General features: G+C 39.1%; 2 protein-coding genes across 2 annotated transcripts in view; one reads left to right on the forward strand and one right to left on the reverse strand.

The window, feature by feature from the left end:
* Nucleotides 1–4,042: 4,042 nt before the first annotated feature.
* Nucleotides 4,043–21,346, reverse strand: part of LOC102475839 (lipoxygenase homology domain-containing protein 1-like) — a 66,710-nt gene continuing 49,406 nt past the window's right edge. The window contains exons 7-12 of the mRNA XM_027773873.1: nucleotides 20,730–20,808; nucleotides 8,390–8,465; nucleotides 6,736–6,812; nucleotides 6,598–6,629; nucleotides 6,309–6,438; nucleotides 4,043–4,164 (exon numbers count right to left, since the gene is read on the reverse strand). Of these exons, the coding sequence (XP_027629674.1) occupies nucleotides 4,043–4,164; nucleotides 6,309–6,438; nucleotides 6,598–6,629; nucleotides 6,736–6,812; nucleotides 8,390–8,465; nucleotides 20,730–20,808 (516 nt within the window). The remainder of the gene's footprint in view (nucleotides 4,165–6,308; nucleotides 6,439–6,597; nucleotides 6,630–6,735; nucleotides 6,813–8,389; nucleotides 8,466–20,729; nucleotides 20,809–21,346) is intronic.
* Nucleotides 10,436–10,989, forward strand: LOC102498130 (ubiquitin-conjugating enzyme E2 L3). The gene has a single exon (XM_006140880.1). The coding sequence runs from the start codon at nucleotides 10,436–10,438 to the stop codon at nucleotides 10,895–10,897; it is 462 nt and encodes a 153-aa protein (XP_006140942.1). The 3' UTR covers nucleotides 10,898–10,989.

Consider the following 21,346-nt stretch of genomic DNA (forward strand, 5'->3'; position numbering starts at 1 on the left):
TCTCTGTCTTTCTGGCGAGCACATGTGCCCTACAGAAAAATCCTCTCAAAAAAAAAAAAAGAAAAGAAAAAAATTATTGTTTAATTTTATTCATTGTCATTTTGTAAAACTTAGTTTATTTACTTTTTTTGAAGTTGACCAGAGAGAGACAGAGGGAGAGAAGGAAAGTGAGAAAGCAGGCTGCCAGGTCTGGGACTCGAACTGCGGTCAGCCATGTGGGAGTCCAGCTGCCTTAACCACCATGCCATTTGACAGTGCCAGAGCATTACTATTTTAACAATATTAAGACTTCTAATCCATGAACATAGCATGCCTTTCTACCTATTTAGTTCTTTTTTTCTTTCAAAAATGTCTCATAATTTTCAGTATACAAATCTTGTACTTGTTGATTAAATTTATTCCTAAGAATTTTATATTAAAAATAGAGTTGTTCTCTTGATCTTGTTTATGGATTGTTCATTGCTTCTACAAAGGATTACAATTTTTTTTAAGAGATTTTTGTCTTAAGGTGTGGGCAAGAAAGACAGCTACAGTGAGAAGTCACCTCCCGGGGGGCACGGCCATGTCTCAATTGCTTCACCTCCATTCTCCTCCCAGGATCTTGGGCATACACACACATGTACCCGGTGTGATTTTGAAGCCACTGGGTCTAGGACTTGAACCATGATCGACCATGTGGGAGTCCAGCAATGTAACCACTACGGCATCTGCTGGTCCCACAGATTATTTTTGTGTGCCTATCTTGTATCCTATGATGTTGAAATATAGTTGTAACACATTTTTGTATGGATTCTTTGAAATTTCCTGTATTTGAGGTCATGTCATCTATAGTTTTACATCTTCCTTTTCAAGTTGGAAGCTTTTTATTTCTTTTTCTTGCCTAACTGTTCCATCTAGAACTTCCAGTAAAATGTTAAATAGAAGTGGCAAAAGGAGGCATCCCTGTCTTACTCTTGATTTAAGGGAAAAGCTTTCAGTTTTTCTCACCAACTACAATGTAGTGATTTTTTACATGTGCCTTTTACCATGTAGAAGAAATCCCCTTCCATCCTTAGTTTGGTGAGTTATTTTTATGATGAAAGAATGTGGTTTCTTGCTATAATTTTTAAAATTTGCCAGAGAGAAAGACAGAGAGAAAGGTAGAGGGAGGAAGCATCCTCCAATGGGACATGGTCATGTGGCTACTCCTTCTCCATTTATCTATTCTATTCAGATTTGGGCCACACACATACATGCACCTGGCTTAATTTTCCAGCTTCTGGGGCTGGGATTTGAACAACAGTTGGCCTTGTAAGATCTCACTCCCTTAACTGCTGGGTAACTGGGCTAGCAGCTCTGTTGCTCTTATATGAGAAATATTTTTCTCCTAATCCTTGCACTGAATTTTGCAGGGAACAGTTTGTAAAAATACATCCATAGTCCTTAAAGAGCCACGAATATTGACACTGTAGGGAAATGCACTGACTATTCAGGACTTCCCACTGCACCACTGCAAAATGTAGAAGTCATACGTAACATGAAGGGACGGTGATACCTATCCTAGTATCTAGAGTGAGAAAATACTGTGAGCAGGTACTTTACAGAACAGTGTATGAACTTATGTATTAGGGATCTACTGTGGTGTGAAAATATTACTCTAAAACTTCACAGTTCAAAACAAACATTCATTGGCTTATAATGTCTGTAGGTCAGGAATGTGGATATATTGGGAGGCTCTGTGTCAGGGTCTCTCTTGAGGTTGCAATCAAGTCTTTGATAGGGACTAATCTGAAAGTTTGACGGGCACTGGAGGATTCTCTCAGCAAATGACTCATTCACATGGCTGTTGGGAAGGGCTTGTGCTCCTTGCCATACCAGCCTCTCTGTAGGACAGTTTAAATGTCCTGATGACATAGAGCTGGCTTCCTCCAGAGTTACTGACCTAAGAGTGCCAGGAAGAAGTTGTAATGCCCTTTATGATTTAAATTCCTGAAAGACACACATACCATATCCCATTGATTGGTAGAAAGTCACTGAATCCAGCCCATATTCAAGGGGGGAGAAATTAGTTTCTGCCGTTTGAATGAAACAGTGTCAAGTAATTTGGGGACATATTTTAAAACCTTCACATTGAAAAATGTAGTCACTTCTTCCATATATAATAAGACATAATACAAAATAAACAAGAACTCCAAAAATAAAAATTAAAAAAAAAATCTATTATCAAAACCTGGTGAAACTATTTATATAGATCCATACACAGATGATACAGAGGTCTGAGGAGAATAACACATTGGGAACTTCCAGTTATGTGATCTGTTGCAAAAATTTTAAATACACGTTTAATTCTTTTAGGAATAAAAATCAAATATATCTGAATCTAGATTACTAATTTTTTCTCTTTAAAGACTACTAATGGGACCAGCAATTAGCATAATGGCTATGTCGCTAGACTCCCATGTAGCTGACCACAGTTCGAGTCCTGGACCCAGTGTCTTAAACTCACACCGGGCACATGTGCACACGTTCCCAAGATCCCAAGAAGAGAATGGAGGAGAAGGGATTGCGATGTGGCCATCCTCCCTAAGGGTTGATTTCTCATTGTCTCTCTGTCTTTCTGGTGAGTGCACACATCCTACAGCAAAAACCTCTCCAAAAAAATAAATAAATAAAAATGACTACTAATCTACTAATGTAAAATGAGAAAACAATATAAGTCTATATTTTATAGTAAATTCTTTGTAATTTCAGGAGATGTGAAGTTTGTGAAACTGATATTAACACAAAATAACCATCAAGGGGGCCAGCAGGTGATATGGTGGTTAAGGTGCTAGACTCCAATATGGCCAATAGAGGTTTGAGCCCCAGATCTCAGGAACTGAAAATCACACAAGGCACATGTGTGTGCATGCCCAAAATCCCATGAAGAGAATGGGAAGAGAAGGGATTATAGCATGGCCATCCCCCCTGAGGCAAGTGATTTCTCACTTTCTCCCTCTCTCTCCCTCCTCTCTCTCTCTTTCCAGTGAGCACATTGACCAATGGCAAAAACCTAAACAAAAATAACCACTAAGAGTTCAGTGCAATGTTATGGAATACTACTCAGTCATAAAGAACAGCAAGACTCTGTTACTTGAAACAAAGTGGATGAATCACTGTGATTTGATGTTAAGTGAAATAAGCTAGACTACGAAAGACAAATACGACAAATAAGTGCTCAACATATACTGAATGTCTACATTCTATGGCAGAAATTAAAAGATTTAAAACCTGAGAGTAGGGAGGACAAGTGAAGATACCAGAGTCTGTATGGGAAGGCAGTGGATAGTGGGGTGCAGGAGGGAGGGACTCAGCAAAGCATTCAGCAAACACAAGAATGCAAGGTTCTTTGTTGAAAATGATGTTTATGGTAATATTCTTGATTTGATTATCACATGCCCTGTGCATGCTTTGAAAAACCATATTGTATGCCATAAAAATGCACAATAATTATATGTAAATAAGAAAACATAAAATTAAATAAAATACTTCAGTGTTATGCTGGCAGTGAGCACACCTATGATCCCGGCTGGGTGCAGGGCTCGGAGGAGGATCACTGCATAAAGACGCCACCAAAGAAGTATCTATCTGTCTGTGTGCCTCTCTGTACGTAATAAAATAAACATTAAAAGACAAATAATTCAGTGTTTAAAGTGGAATAGTTTTTGGTCTCTCCTTTTGGTTGTAGGATCCTTAACTAGAGACAAGAAGACTTGTGGTTAGCTATCTCTATCAATGTTATTACAATATTGTTTTGAGTATCTAAGAGTTGATCAACATAAAATGAAACTCCTGTGGCATTTCAAATAATTCCTCATGCTCTGTGTCTACCTTTAAGTCTAGTATTGCCAAGAAACGGTTCAATAATACTCAGAGAAATGAGTGAGCTAGCTCTCTGAGTATGAAAATCTGGCTAAATTAACAACCAGCTTAACAACTAGAAGGATTGGCTTATGGTGATAAAAAAACAAAAATAATTTTGTGAAAGAAAAATTATAAAGCAATATATCTCAGAGACATGTCCCTAAAATATTTTCTGAAAAGATGCCCACAGGTCAGCACTGTTCATCACACTTCCCAGGCCTGTGAAAAGTGATTCTTGAGTGCGAATTGAGAGGACACTGAATGTAACATCATGAAGTAATACTGCAAGTAATTATCACACATAAAAGACCTCCTGTTGCAAAAACCTCAGCTCCACTGAGGGAAATTACTCGTATTATCCTGTCTGCCTGTTTAAGGACTGCTCATCCTGCTTCATATATGCAGGGCTGGCATACTAAAGAAACTTAAAACACCAAAGGATAAAAAGTTTCTCTATTTCTATCATCTAGCAGTTCATCTGGTCCACACACTGGCTGGCATGCTGGCAGTGGTGCTGGCCGTAGGTCTGGAACTCAGCTAGGGCTGGCAGAACCCCAGTCTTTCTTTGAGAATGGACATCTCTGCACACTTGTCTGGGCCTCCTCACAGCATCAGGGCTGGGGTCCACAAAGGATTTATCCAAGAAGTGAAGGGAAAAGATGCAGATCTTGAAAGTTAAAATGTTGCTTCAGCTGCATGCTATTAGTCAGGACTTGGAAAAAGGGCTGACCCCACCCAAAGGGTGGTCCCACTTCTTGATATGGGGGTATCAAGACCACTTTATAAACTAGCCTGCAGAAGGTGTTCTAGAAGACGATTCTCCCTAGTCCCAAGATTTCTCACATTCCAACATGATCCAGACCCTCTTAGTAAAGGTATTTATGAAATGTATATATAAAAAGATATCCCAGCATAGGAAAGCATAAAGATGTCCCTCTTTTGACAAGTCCCTGGAGACTAAGAGTAAAGACCTTTCCTTCCCCTCCCTGGAAGAAGTTTGCTTATATTGCTTATATTCCAGAATAAGAGATTGTGTGTGTGTGTGTGTGTGTGTGTGTGTGTGTGTGTGTGTGTTACCTGTATCTCTGTCTCATTCTCTGGGTAAAAGAAATGAACAGCCTTATATGAGATCAGAGTTCCCCAATTTAGGAATGTCTGCCCGACGGATGTGCAGGTAACCATCAAGAGCTCACCTCACAACCCTGCGGGACTGGCATTCAGAGAACCAACACAAGATACTGCTCTGGCTACCGCATTTGCTGTGAGAATTAGTCTTTGGCTCTGCCCTAGTGGTCTTACATTCCCTGCTAGGAAAACTGAGATCTTTACAGCTTCTGATTTAATAAAGGGAGATATTATGTGGTCATATCTGCAAATACCATTTACCATCCTCATAAGGAAAATCAACATTGGCAACAGGGCGTGCAGGGTCAGAGTGTGAAGGGCCATTTGAACTGATGTAAGTGGATAAGGACTCTCAAGTGGGAACCAGTAGGTTAGGGAAATGTCTAAGAACAGATTAATTTTGAAAGGAGAATCTACTAGCCAATATATTAAATGACCACATATTTTTATAGCAGGGAAAACTGGATTATTTCCTGGGATCTCTAATCTGAGATGGAGGAAGTTACATTTTGAGGAAATGCTACAGGTTAGTATCTCCAACATATCCCACAGGCTATTGGAGCAGTCCAGTTTCGACTAACGTCTAGCAAAGTGAACTCCACAGATAAAGCAGGCAAATTTTGTTCAAATTGTGAAGGTTCAAATGTCAAAAGAAGTTGAAGATTTGAGTTTACAGTTAGAAGTCTGCCATCATCACACAGCATATGACCTCTTTGTTAATTCGACGGTTAGGACTTTTTGACAGGCTGACATTGAACATCAAATCTTTTTCCTTGTCTGCCTTTTCCTTTGTACCTTTATTACAATACTACCAATATTAGAATTTTTGCATGTGTTTGTGTTATCCATTAGATTATAAGTGTCTGAATTCAGTAAAATACCTTAGTTATTTCTGTGGCTCTCAAATTATTTAACATGGTGTTTTGTAGAGAATAGGTGCTCAAAATTTAGAACTGATATAATTTCTTAAATGGTCATATCATTGAAAAGCTACATCTACAGTTCCTTATGAGCAATTAATGCTAAATGCTTATGTTTTATTCCTCCATTAAATAATATCAAATATGAATTTTTCCATGGTGCACTGTTCTGCATAATGACATTATCTGCCAAGATTTAAAGTCTGTTGTCTTTTTCCCATTTGTATTAATGTAGATGACGAATTACTTTAATGGCCTAATACTGGTATAAAGCCATATGAAAAAGAAGGAGTGAAACCGTAAATGAAACTGTGTCAATAAACATGCCTTTCTTCAGCTCCCAGACCTACCAGCACCATGTGCTCTGTCCAATGACCTTACCATATCTGTCTGTCTTCTCTCCTGTGGCATCAACTGTGCCACTTGGATGCAGACGGACAAAGCCTTTGGTCAGCCTGTTGTAGAACTGGACAGTATTTCCTTTTGTAAACTTCCAACTCTCTGCAGTCCACTAAAAAGCAAAGCAAAACAAAACAAACAAAACACCAGTATGAGGCGACACAAAGAGAAGAAATTACTGAGAAACAGCCCTGACTTTGTTTTAACACATCAAATAACTTTTTGAACATTGTTTGTACTAAATAATTTAAAGCCCAAAGCAAAATCTTACTGTTTCTTTTCTCTTAAGTTCTAGCTTCTGCCCTGAGAAGATAAAGGAAAGAGAGGACCATTAATTTCAAGAATGTCATGCTTTCTTCAGTTGTCATAAAAATAAATTTCCTATGAAATGTGAGTACATGACACTCACTCATAGAGAAGATACTGTTATCCCTGGCATACAATTCTCTGACGATTTTCTTATCATCTTCCCCTTGATCCAGCCATCTGTGCAAAGAAAACCGTATCAATTATTTTCAGGCTAACCATCGGCAATTATCTATTCAAGTCAAGAATAATGGATAACAGGAATGGAAAAAGCCATGGCTCTCTAGTTGGTAAAGGTATAAGAATACAGAATGGAAAATGAAATCCCAGGATAGCTGTAATTGTGCAAAGGAGGTGGAAAGAGAAGCTACTCTCTGGTAAGGATGGTATAACTTTTTCCCTAACCCATGGGTGAGGGCCTCAGTTAGCCTGCTAACCCCTATGTTAAAGATTTTACACCCATTGAACCAATGATTGTAACTTGTTCTTTGATCACCAAATACAGTTCAAACACTAACCAGTTATCTTCTCTTTTTTGAGAGGTTCTTGCCTTAGGAAACATGCACTCACCAGGGAGAGAGAGACAAAAAGAGAACATGAGAAATCAAACCCAGGGAGGGTGGCCACACCACAATTCCTCCTCCTCCCAGGATCTTAGGCATGCAAACACACACCCCAGCATGATTTTTAAGCCACCAGGTCCAGAACTCGAACCATGGTCGACCATGTGGGAGTCCAGTGACATAACCACTATGCTATCTATTGACCCCAGTCAGTTAAGTTTTTCAATGGCTATTATTGGTTCTATGAGGAAACAGGCAGAATGTGAAACCAACAGCAAATCTATCACCACAACTAGAAAAATAACTAAAAAAATCATGGCTTTTTAAGAGTAGGTCATCCATGTCATCATTGTGTAAAAAGTCACATGTAACATTGTGTACATCTGTTAATTTGAGCCTAATCTGAGGCCTATTCCAAAGAGATTATGTTTTCTTGTCAGAGACTTTCATTCTGCTTACTTACTATAAAGAGAAATCACATATTTTAAAATCTGTTGGTTTGGGGTTTTTTAAGTTTCTTTTATGAGAGAGAGTTGGGGTAGGTTCCAGGCCACACTTCCCTTCTCCCAGCCCTCTAGCCAGTCAGGATCTTTGGCACATACAAGTCTACAGCATGTTTCAGGTCAACCTAGGATCCAAAACATAGAGGGTCATGTGGCTTGCAAGTAGGTATACTACTGCCTGTGTCACTAAGGCTGCACAGAAAAAAAAAAAAAAAGTAATTGTATTTGCCAGAGGGCTTGTCAGAAAAAGACAGAGAGAGAAAGAGGGAGAAGGCACCTCCCATTGGGTATGTTCATACCATGATCACTTCTCCATTTCCCATCCCGTTGGAATTTTGAGCACACTTGCACATATACACAGCATGTTTATGAAGCCACCAGGTCTAGGACCTGAACTGCATGATATCCAGCTCCCTTAATCACCAGACAACAAGGCCAACACCCCAAAATTTATTTTAACATAGCAAGAAATATTCTATTTATATCATCAAGAATATGATAAACATAATAGACATCTTTCTGAATAGAAGCAGTAGCACCTCGCATTAATGTTCACAAGAGGTACCCAACAAAGCATCAACGACCAAGAATACTGAATAAGCTCTCTAGGTCTCAACAGGATATGCACCTGAAACTGACTAATATGAAATAAATGGGTTCACATGTTCGGTGTTAAAGCACACCTACAAACCTGTGACAGAAGAAAGCATATTCGTGGTTGGTTGTGGGATCCTTGATCACAACATCATCAAGGTACCAGCCATTTCCTAAACACAAGGTAAAGGAAGAAACATGTGATGTAAGAATGTGTGATGAGATACTATTTCAAGTTCTGAGAAACAGGTTTTAACGTCCAAATATATGCAAAGGCCTTGTGCAACATAAAGCCTTAATACTTCAAATAAAGCAAGATATAATCGCAGCAAACTCTAAGGAACATCCAAATAAAATTTTTATACATAAAACAAAAGCACAGCATTGTTTTAAGGTTTTTTATTTTGGAAAATCTATTTCAATATGATAGTCCAAGCAACTGACAATAGAACAATTCTGCAGTTGCCCTTAATTTCATAAACTGCATTCATAGCCCTAACATCTTCCATAGAATATATATTTGATGAATCAGCAATACTTTCTGTTTCCAGAAAGTTATTAAAATTCAAAGTTGTATTAAGTCTGTATAAGCAAAATATATAGTGTCTGACAGGCTAAAAATGAATAGTCATTTAGAAATTCTGTCCAAGCACACATACTGAGCTGGTACACACGAAGGTACCAATGTCTTTTCAAATGTTTAATTTTATACTAATTTGCAAACTGGAGTTGGTTAAATACAACTTTATTAGTAGATAAAATGGAATATTTTAGTTATAGTGATTTTGTCTACGGATATATCCAGCTCAAAATATATCCTCCCCCAATTAAAAATACTTGAGTTGATGAGTTAATGCTAATCAGAATTAGGATAAAACATTTTAACGAAGCATACAAGGGCCTTCGTTGCCTGATTTCTGCTTACTCGGTTTCGTCCCTTCTCACAGTCTCCCATCAGAGCTGCATTAAAATCCTCACAGTTCCTTAGATCAGCAGTTCTCAACTTCAGCAAGCACTGAATCAGCAAGAACCAGGAAAACACAGACTGCTGGACCCCACAGTCAGGGTTTCTGATTCAGAGGGCTTGGGTAAAGGAAGCCTAGAACAACTGTCACAGTTTGCCCAGACGAGTTTCCAGGGATATGGGATTTCCCAGGTTGAAATTAGGACAGCCCCAGACAAACTAGAATGGTTTCTCATTCTACATAAGACTCCCAAGCACTGAAGTTTTAACAAGTTCCCAGGCAATGCTGATGGTCCAGGAACCACACTCTGAAAACCACTGGCATAGATGATTCATAATCACAATTCTGTGCCTTTATACACACTACACCCTTTGCCTGGAACGTCATCACCGAACACGTTTTTATTTGAATTCATTCTTTTTTTTTTAATTCACTCTTAAATGTTATCCAAAAAAAAGAATTACTTTGAATTCATTTTTTAAATGCTACCCACCCCCCAAAAAATACTTATTTTTTTAAGAAAAAATGTTACCAGAATTCTGAAATGATTTTTAAATCATTTTAGCTTCCACTGGGAAGCTATAAAGAAAACACTTAGAGGGACCAGCAGTTAGCGTAATGGCTATGTCGCTGGACTCCCACATAGTCGACCACGGTTCGAGTCCCGGACCCGGTGGCTTAAACTCACGCCAGGCACGTGTGCGTGCATGCCCAAGATCCCGAGAGAAGAATGGAGGAGAAGGGAATGCGGCATGGCCATCCCACCTAGGGGGTGATTTTTCGCTTTCTTGTCTCTCCATCTCTCTCTGTCTGTCTGGCAAGCGCACATGCCCTATAGCAAAAACCTCTCCAAAAAAAATGAAAAGAAAACACTTAGAGGTGATGAAGTATTAGTTTAAAAAAATACTTTGTAAGTTAACAAGTTAGTTTAAGGGGCCAGCAGGTGGCATGGTAGTTAAGGATGTTGAACTCCAAATGGCCGACCACAGTTCCTGGACCAGGCAGTTTGCTTTCTCACGTTCTCTCTCTCTCTTTCTCACTCTGTCCCTCTCTGGTCAAATGAAAATAAATAAATAAACAAATAAATAAAGTTAAATAAAATTACTCTTAAAAAATAAAAACAAGTTAGTTTATTTAAATTGGGTTGTCAGGGGGAAAGCAGCAGCACCAGATCCAAGATGGCGGCCAGCAGGAGGCTGATGGAGCTTGAAGAAATCCACAAATGTGGAATGAAAAACTTCCGTAACATCCAGGTTGATGAAGCTAATTTATTGACTTGGCAAGGGCTTATTGTTCCTGACAACCTTCCATATGACAAGGGGGCCTTCAGAATCGAAATCAACTTTCCAGCAGAGTACCCATTCAAACCACCGAAGATCACATGTAAAACAAAGATCTATCACCCAAACATCGATGAAAAGGGGCAGGTCTGTCTGCCAGTAATTAGTGCTGAAACCTGGAAGCCAGCCACCAAAACCAACCAAGTAATCCAGTCCTTCATAGCACTGGTGAACGACCCCCAGCCCGAGCACCCGCTCTGGGCTGACCTAGCTGAAGAATACTCTAAGGACCGTAAAAAATTCTGTAAGAACGCTGAAGAGTTTACAAAGAAATATGGGGAAAAGCAACCTGTGGACTAAAATCTGCCACGATTGATCCCAGCAAGTGTGAGCAGAGACCCCGAGCAGTGCATCAGACACCCCGCAAAGCAGGACTCTGTGGAAAATTGACATGGGCCACCGCCTGGCGTTCGTTTGTGGCAGTTACTAACACTTTTCTTAATCAAAAGTGGTCTAGTTAACCTGTAAAGAAAGGATTAAAAATTTAAGATGTTCTAAAAAAAAAAAAAACTATTGGGTTGTCAGAAAAGTCGTGACGTATTTGCATAGAAAAACAGAAAAAATACGTCACGACTTTTCTGACAACCAATCTTTAAGTGAAAATGCACTGTCTGTACATTTTTAGAAGGCTTTCTCTGTAAGTAAGACAGACCTAGGACTGAATTTAGAACTAGAAAAGATAATTTCCTGAAGAAAGCCAGGTTGTCCCTGCAGAGATTAGCAGGAAGAGCAGGAGATAAAGATTTATATAAAGTTCTATTGAAAATGTTTATTTATTTCACAATAAGCAGTTTTATACTATTCAAAAAATCACTATTACTTAATATAACATTTATTTTTTTATTGGATTGAGTTTAAGAAAATGGACAAAAAAAGGTATTGAAATCATTTATAATTCCAGCACCTGCAAAAACCCCCCAAAAGTCAGTTAACTGGGTCTACCCATCTTCAGTCTTGCCCCTACATATAGCATGCCCATTGGATCCTACTGTGTAAAGGGTCTGGCCATGCTGTGGTAGATTCATGCCATGTGCCCACCCTGCTGTTTCCTCTTTCTGGTTATGCAAAAGGACTGTATTTCTCCACCTCCCCTGAAATTAGGTAGAGGGTATTCAGTACCAGAAGGTCTTCTTGATGTATCCTCACAAATTCAGTCACGAGGCCATGTATTCAGGACTTATAAATGAAGGGGTGGACAAAATGTCAGTGGCTCACGACTGGATACAAAGGTGTTGGGCTTTGTTGCTATAGTAGGTCAGCCATGATGTTATGTGTATTAAATGTAGTTTCTATTTATGATATTCTTAACTCACAATGGTTATTGGAGTGTAATAGCATCCTACGCCAAGGAGCATCTGTAAAGCACTGGAAGTGTCTGCTTCTTGAACATTTTGGAGAAGACACCAATAAACTCAAATGGAACCACAGGTTTTCAGGGTTAGCATTCTAAAAAAAAATCCCATTTTAATTACCCCATATTATTTTCTTCCATGTTATCTTCTTTATTAACATTTCATCACTGTACATCTTTGTAGCATACAAAATAAATCTTCCCAGCATGAATACACTACATATTATTGAATAGTTCAAGTATTTTGATTATTCTTATGTTCTCCATTTTCTTAGGTCAATTTTGAGTTGAATTTATTTTCTGGGGTCCTACGCAATTTCTTAGGCCAAATTTCTTGCATCAATTTTTCTTAGATAATTATCTCTTTTGTGAAGAGTGTAAAACTTAGTAGCCCACACTGTGGTGCAACTTTAATGTGCTGCTCAAGAGAACCCAGATCCCACATCATGACCATGCTTTGAGTCCCTGGCTTGGTCAGCCCGAAACATGCCAGGCATATATATGAATGCCCAGGATCTTATAGGCAGGAGGACTGGAGGAAAGGGATCAGGGTATGATCAAACTCCATGGAGGGTGCTCATTTCTCTGTCTTTCTCTTTTATTCTCTATCTCATTCTCACATGTAAGCACATGGACTCTATCAAAGTGTGGGGTCACAGCAAGATGTGTCTCAAGTGACAGTTCAAAATGCTGCTATGATAATCCCCAAAGACAGGTTCTCTGACCTTCTAGATGTCAAAGCTGTTTAGGAAAACTGTCTGAGAATCCACTAGCTCATGACACACATCAACATTTTCCATTTCTTGTTTCTTAAATATATTTCCCCCCCTGTTTCTCACCCTCAGCCATTTCCCATCCTCCTTCCACATTGTCTCTGGTAGTTACAGTTGCTTTCCATTCCTTTTTTCTTACCTACATTTTATTGATTCACAAAATATCTTAATTAAACTAACTACTTTCAATAGCAAGTACAGCTGATATATAGATGTCTGTGAACACAAGTCTGACTTCAGACATGAAACTTTGTGAGTAGAATGGATATACTATAAAGTAACACCTGGCTGAGGCTAAATAGCTTACTGTGGTCATTAAACAGGTGTTTTTAATATATTTTTAATTTCAAGAAAGACAGCTTTAACTTTAATAAGTCAAAACCAAAAAATGTTAAAGAGTATTTTGCTTAAGACTTAAAGCCAAGAAACGGGTTAGGATTCTGTTCAAACAGTAGGTACATAAACCTATTGGCAGTTAAAGACAAGACAAAAATCCTCAAATCTGGAAAACAAAGCATAGAAGATGAGTAATGTTTCAGTTAGAAGTCATAAAATTCTATTTCAGCAGTTCAGTCTCATGTACTTTATCTTCTGTGGTGGTCCGAGCTTTCCGTTTAAGTTCTAAAAGACAATATTCAACTCCAGATTTGTCCCTACCATAAAGTTGGCCATTTTCCTAGTTGCTTTTGAACTCTTATTTCTGTGTGTCTGTATTAAGTTTTCCTGAGATAGCACTCCCTTCAGAACTTCTTGGAGAGCTGGTCTAGTGTTGGTAAATTATTTCAGGTTTTGTTTATCTGAGAATGTTCTTGTCTTTTCTTCCCATATGAAGGATAATTTTGCCAGATATAGTATTGTTGATTGAAATTGTTTTTCACTCAACATTTCGAATATATTTTCCCATTTTTTCCTTGCTTGCATTGTTTCCAATGAGAGGTCCACTGTTAGCTTGATGAGATATCCTTTGTAGGTAACTTGGCATTTTTCTCTTGCCAATCTTAGTATCTTATTTTTGTCCATAGTTTTACTCAATCTGGCTATAATGTGTCTTGATGAAGATCTTGGGTTGATACTATTTGGGGTCCTTTGTATTTCTTGGATCTGGATCTTTGGCTGCCTCTCTAGGTGTGGAAAGTTTTCTTCTAGGATTTCATGGAATAGATTATCAATGCCCTTATCAGTCTCTTCACCATCTGGGATACCAGTTATCCAGATGTTTGGACATTTAATGGTATCTAGTATTTCACATATTATTCTAATTTTTTATGGCTATTTTCTCAGTCTTTGTGATGGATTTTTCTAATCCAGTGAGTCTGTATTCTACATCTGAGATCAATCTTCTGTATGATCTAGCCTGCTTTTAATACTTCAAGGTCGGTTTGGTTTCCTGTATTACAGCTTTCATCTCTATCAGTTCCATTTGATTCTTTTTAATGGTGAGTATTTCCTCTTTCATATCATGCAAGAACTGCCTCACCTCCTGGAACTCATGGCTCTTTCCTTCTGCATCTTCTGGAGTTTATTGTATCTTTTCTCTTGGATCTCTACTAGTTTTGCCACTGTGAATATTCTAAATTCTTTATAAGACATTTCTGTGAGTTCCATTATACTGTCTGTGGATGAAGAGAAATTATTCTTTCCCCTTGAGGGAGGGGTATTTTCTTGGTTTCTCATATTTTTTGTGCCTCTGTCATGATTTCTGGTCATCTGATGGGTTATATATTTCTTCCTAATATCTTGAAGTTCAATCTGAGCATTCACAGGAGTGCAGGAGGAGGTAATCTGCAAATTCACTGCCATTTATCTCCCTTTATGTGATGGAGTCAGTGAGAATTGAAGAATATTCTGTCCCTAATAGTATTCAGGTGTTTGATTTCGTTTCACTTAGACCTGTCTAAACACTCAGTGTGTGGAGGATGAGCAGCAAAGTGGTGAAGGTAAAAGAAAAGGAGAAAGAAAACAGAGAAAGAGGGGGAGAAAAAGAAAAAAATTTTAAAAATTACAAAAAAAAGTTTTTTAATCAAAAAATAAAATGAATGCTCCGATGGAGTCTTTGCTAAAAAAGTTTTTTAATCAAAAAATAAAATGAAAGCTCTGATGGAATGTATGCCTCTCCTAGATGGGACAGGGGAAAGGTAAGAATTACCAAGAAAAAGGAGGATCTGAAAGCCAAGAAATTACTTTACCTTTAAAAACTGAAAATTAAAAATAAATTTAAATGGAGAGACAGAGAAAAGAGTATTGGTGGGGGCTACCCACTCATGAATGGACTTTGGAGGGTGAAGTCTCAGCAGAAATTCTTCATTAGTTTAGTCCCTGAAAGGACTAGTTCCAGCTCCAATGAAGTCTTAGTCTCTCCCACTCATTGATGGGCTTTGGAGGCTGAACTAAAAATCTAAGCTTTTAGATCCCAGTAAGTCACAACATGGTAAAACACACAGTATAATTCTTTTCTAGCAAAACCAGACTCATTTTAATAATTATAGTGGAAGATTAATGGGAAGAACCCAACACTTTTCTCCTCTCCCTCCAATTGAAGTAAAAATAATTACTTGGACACATTTCATCTGAAATTTCTAAAGAAGAACATTTGAAATCACCAAGGAAAGATTTAAAGCTTTCTGAAATTTGGAAACTCAAGAGAAACACCATAGAAAAGGGACTGAAGAATCCAGTGACTGAGATTAGCACAAAAGCCCCCTGTAAAAACTTCCCTCTGCACCTCTGGCCCCCATTGGTGCTGCGTAGGCTCACCCAGAGTGCCCTGTGTCCCAACAGGCCCCCACTAGCCCTGAGTAGACCCACCAAAAACATCCCTGTGCCCAGCTAGCTCCCAGTAGCACATCAGAGGCCCTTTCAGAGCACCCCGTGCCCCTGTGGGCTGCCAGAAACACTAAGTAGGCCTGCAAAGAACATCCTCATGACCCCACTAATATAGCAGAAACACAGTCAGTGTCCCAGCACCTCTGCTGCCCACTGGTTCCACCTCAGAGGTCCACCTAGAGTGCCTAGAGTATCTCCACGCCCCCAGTGGGCCCTGCTAGTACCCCCCAGAAGTCCACCCAAAGAACTCCTGTAGCCATGCTAGCACTACAAAGGCCCACCGTGACACTCTGTCTGGCCCCTACTAGCACCCTGGAAGCCTGCTCAGAGACACTGCCACCTGTCTACAATATAAAAGCTTTCCCAGAGACATTTCCCACCCACTTGTGCCACAAAAACCCACACAGAGACCCCACCCACTATCTAACATCACACAGGACTGCCCATAACCTCTGTCTGCACCAACAACAGCACTCATCCCTCCCTTTAACAAACCACCTAGCCACAACTCCTCAACCAGGATCAACATCCTGCTTGTGTGCAACTCATTAAAGACAGAGGATATTATCTGTTTCCAGCTATTAGATTCACTCAGTTACCTTGTCTGGGCAAAAATCCTCATGCACTACATAGAGTTCATGTGCAGATACCCCACAGGGCAGTAGCTCTTACTGGCACAAAGTCATCCTTTTACAGGAAGAAGTAAGTTCTCTACCAGATGTCTAAATTTCAAAGCAGGGACATAAGAAATATGAAAAGACAAGGAAACACTTCTTCTCAAAGGAAATGCAATAATCCCCCAGTAACAATGGACAAATTCAGGAAATCACAGAACTGTCAGAAAAGGATCTCAGTATATTGATCATGACAAGATTCGATGATGTGCAAGAGGATACAAAAACTCCAGAAGATGAGAAAAGCACTCATGTATAAGGATTCGGTAGAGTGATAGGCACCCAAAAAAAGAAAATCAAATAGAAATCCTGGAGATGAAGAATACAATACAGGAAATAAAAAATACTGTAGAGCAGGGATCCTCAGCCTAACACAATGTATCAGCTTGATGGAAGACAATCCCTCCAAGGATGAGTGGCAGAGTGGGAGGTTGGTCCCAAGATTACTCAAGCACTCTACATACCCTGTGCACCCCATTTCAATGAAACAATCACACAACGGTAGGGCACACTCTCCCATGAGAATCCAATACGGCCACCCATCTGACAGGAAGTGGAACCCAGGTGGTAATGTGAGCAATAGGGAATGGCTGCAAACACAGACCAGGTCTAACTCACTCACCCACTGCCCACTTACTACCGTATAGCCCTGCAGATCAGTGCCAGTCAGCAGCCAAACCCCAGAACTGGCACTAGTCCACAGCCCAGAGGCTGGGGACTCCTGCTACAGAGAATATCAACAAGCAGAGACTTTTTTTTTTTTTTGAGAAGTGTTTTTTTTGTTTGTTTGTTTTTTTTTTTTTTTTTTTTTTTTTTTTGTTTATGGTGCACTCCACTCTCACAAAAAACCTTGCCAGACAGACAAAGAGAGACAGAGAGACTGAAAGCGAGAAATCACCCCCCACCCGGGGGGGATGGCCATGCCACAATCCCTTCTCCTCCATTCTCCTCTCGGGATCTTGGACACACACGCACATGCGCCCAGTGTGAGTTTAAGTCACCAGGTCTGGGACACAAACCGCGGTTGACTACATGGGAGTCCAGCGACATAGCCATTACACTAACTGCTGGTCCCAACAAGCAGACTCTTTATGAAGCATTTGGTGGGTTAGGTAGGGATCCTCTTTTTCTACGGCTCATTTCCCTTAGTGTCTTCCCTGTTTATCTGCCTAAGGTTCTACTCTGACTACTCTCCAGGCTTGCATTCCTTTCTAGCTACAAGACCAGTAAGGCAGCGTAAGGACCATTATTCAAGTGGGAGTCATCAAACAAATTCTAGGTGGCTCAGATTCTTCAAGTGGTTTCTTTATGTTGAAAGAACTTCTACATAGGTTGATGGGGGTTGGTATATAGATACACTGAGGGCTGACACACAGGTATCCCACAACTGCTAACCCACTTTAACAAAAACCCACTCCCCACACCTTTTATACTCAGCAGTAAGACTCTTTACTAGTTTTCTGCCCTTGCCTCTACAAGTTCTGAATATATGGCTTTGTGTCTATATTTGTGAAGACATCAAGAAGGCCCTCAGCAAATACTGAATGCCAGCAGTTTGATCTTTCTTCCTTCCCTCCAAAACTACAAGAGGTAAATTTCTCTTATTTTTAAATTATCTAGTCCAAGGTATCTAGCTATAGCAGCCTGGAATAGAATAAGAGAAATGGCAAGTCCCTACTTTGCCATTATTATATTCTGGTCTCCTGAGGTTCCAGCCAAAAAGAAAAAAAAAAAAAAGAGACAGAAAAATACCATTGTAACATTCTGTTAGATTATAGTTACAATTATGAGTTTAATTTTGCCCTAAAATCATGGAGAAGACCAAAAATCCTAAATGATTTTTTTAACTTTCATCTTTTTTATTAAATTTTAGTTTCATTACATTGAGGTCAGAGAACATGGCCTGTTTGGGAAAATTTATGAGATTTTCTTTTTGGTCTAATACACTAAACAAATTTTAAAATGTTTCATGAAGCTTTGAAATAAAGGTAATTCCCTGACTATATAATACAAACACTGGAGGGAAATACAGAAGTCCTTCCTTAACTATAGTGGGGGATGGTTGTAAGACACCCAATGTATGCTTAAAGCCACAGATAGTATCACCCCCTATATACACTGTGTTTTTTCCTATATGTACATGCTCATGATTAAGTTTCATTTAAAATTAAGCACAATAAGAAATTAACAATAACTACTAATAAAAAAGAACAATGATAATCAAATACCAGCATCGCAGCTCTTGCCCTTTGGGGCCATAAGGTGAAATAAGTTACTTGAGCACAGGCAGAGCAATACTACAACATTTAATCTGATAACCAAGGCAGGTACTAAGTGTAACGCTAACGGGTCGGCAGTGTATAACATCCCCTTCTCCAGCATGGATATGCCGGACAAAGGGATGATTCACATCCCGGGAGGGATAGAGTAGGATGGTACAAGATTTTATCATACTAGTTAGAATGGAATTCAACGTAAGACTTACATTGTTTATTTCTGGAATTTTCCATTTAAGAGCTTCAGACCATAGTTAAGTCACAGGCAAGCAAAACTGTAGGTAAGGGAGGATGACTATAATTAAAGTATTTAACTGATCTGCCAAAATCTAAGACATGATAAAATTCTATCCTACCTTCTTTACATTTCTTCTTGACTAAGAGGATTTTACTGTATTTATCTTTTTGAAGTATTATCTAGTGAATAAAAGTTCATGAATGTTATAATCTCATTATAAATAATAAACTTCATCAAAGGAAAATTAACCTCCTTAAATCTTTTCATGCTTTTTGCCTTGAATTTTACTTTATCTTATAATACTATTAAAACTTAATCCATTTTTCCTTTTTCTTTACATATTCCTGATATATCACTACCTAAACTTTTGTTTTTAATAATACTGGGTCATTTATTTTAAAACACTAGAATAATATCTAGCAAGCTTGTCTGGGAGGCATCTGCTACACTGTGACAGTGGAGTACTATTTGACTTAATATTTACTATGAATTTGGGCCAGGGCTCTGTAAAGTTAGATATCAACTCACAAAAAATAAGAAGGGTGACTGGTCAAAATATAAATTAATTTTGTCCAAGAGAGGAGATAACTTCAGAGGCATAATTTTGTCTATAGGACACTGGTCATATATTTTAATTTATCAATCTTATTATTCTCTTTGTTTTCACTAATTATGTCTTTATTTTTCAGTTTCTTGTCATTTCTTTTGAAAAAACTTTGTCAGCATATTAATTAAATACATGATCACTATGTATTCATATGAGAACTTTATTCTTAAAATTGTGAAAATTATACCTTGACCCTTTTCGGTAAGAAAGTTTACCGCAACCAGCAGTTGGTGAAATGGCTATGTCACTGGACTCCCAAGTAGCCAACCATGATTTGAGTCCCGAATCCAGTGCCTTAAACTCACGCCAGGAGTGTGTGTGTGCATGCCCAAGATCCCGAGAGAAGAATGGAGAAGAGATTGTGGCGTGGCCATCCCCCCGGGGGGGTGATTTCTCGCTTTCTCTCTCTGTCTTTCTGGCGAGCACATGCACCCTGTAGCAAAAACTTCTAAAAAAAAAAAAAGAAAGAAAGTTTATCATCTTGTTTGATGCTTTGTGGTTTTTCAACTCTGTTTTTGGTATGCCTTTATCACTATATGTATGTATATATGTATGTATGTATGTACATATGTAGGTAAGTAGGTAGGTTTTTGACCTAGGCCACATGCACTTGCCTAAGAGAGACAAAGAGAAGCAGAGTGAAACAGAGAGAGGCAAAGTGAGGAATTACTCCCTCGGGGAGGATGGCCATACCACAATCCCTTCACTATTCTCCTCTCAGGATTTGGGGCACACAGACACATGCGCCTAGCCTGATTTTTTAGCAGTTAAGTCCAGAACTTGAACCACAGCTGGCAATGGGAGAGCCAGCACCTTCAACTGTCATGCCACCTACTGGCCCCTATCACTCTGTCTTTTGCTAAATGAATTGTGTTTATCTTATGGTTGTTTTACACAGTAGCAGAAAATAAATTTGTTGGGAAGATGTGAGTTTTCTCACAGAGCTGATGGAAAAACTGGAAGAGAAACCTGAGCAAAATGGCAGTAGAAAGTACAGCTCAGATCTTGTTGCCTGGACAGGCTCCTTAAGGTGCCACTGCTAGAAAATCACCACTAGGAGACACCAATGCTGCCTCTACCACTGGCATGCTGAAATGCTGCCACATGCTACAACATAAAATCCAAATTCCCTCTTTTTTATTACTTTTCTTAGCCTCTTAGGCCCATCCTAGGGCATCCACATAGCCAAATCTACATCACTTTGAAGAAAAATATATCTAGTGAAATTTTAAAGGACACTTGGGACAGTATTAGTAATTTGCATTTTGATTTCAGACAGTCAATAGAGAGAGATCAGTTTTCTACACGTTTTCCAGGTTTCCTAGATTTGTTCAGGATTTCACATCGACCCAATGAAATCAGACCTTTGTTACCTCTGGAAGAGCCTTACCTGGGCCAAGCCCGTCATGGCCTATCACAATCTTGTATAAATCTCCAAGGTGCACAGCTTCCAGAAAGAAGGTGTCCGTCTGGAACCAATGAAAAAGTTTAATTAGACCTGGACTATAATTCTGATGCTGACAGGAGGGAGAACTGCAGTGAAAGGACTGCAGCAATAATAGACTCTCTCCCCCACTCTCCTGCATACACACACACACCTTCTGGCAAAAGATAAAAAGAAGCAAGTGGGAGGGCTACCTGATGGGGGCTGAGCCACAAGGGAAGTTTTACTCGGTTAAAAAAGAAAAGAAAGAAAGAAAAAACTTTAACGATTATAGTAATATCAACATTAGTAATGGTAAAATAATGCACTGCATTCAATTTCTACATTCAGCAGTGAAAATTATTATATATCCACATGTAACAGTCTAAGGTTAAAAAAATCAAGAAAAGGATGAGAGACATCAGCAAGATGGCAGACTAGGGAGCTCCTTGTACCCCTTCACACAGACACGACACAAGTTAACAGTAATATCAAGATTAGAATACTTTGGGAACTCTAGGGAACAGTTAGAAGCTGCAGCACCCAGGCATAACCAAGAGGAATCTCCATCTGGAAAGGGCAGG

The sequence above is a fragment of the Tupaia chinensis genome, unplaced genomic scaffold, assembly GCF_000334495.1.
Source record: "Tupaia chinensis unplaced genomic scaffold, TupChi_1.0 Scaffold000046_3, whole genome shotgun sequence".
In the NCBI taxonomy this organism is placed as follows: Eukaryota; Metazoa; Chordata; class Mammalia; order Scandentia; family Tupaiidae; genus Tupaia; species Tupaia belangeri.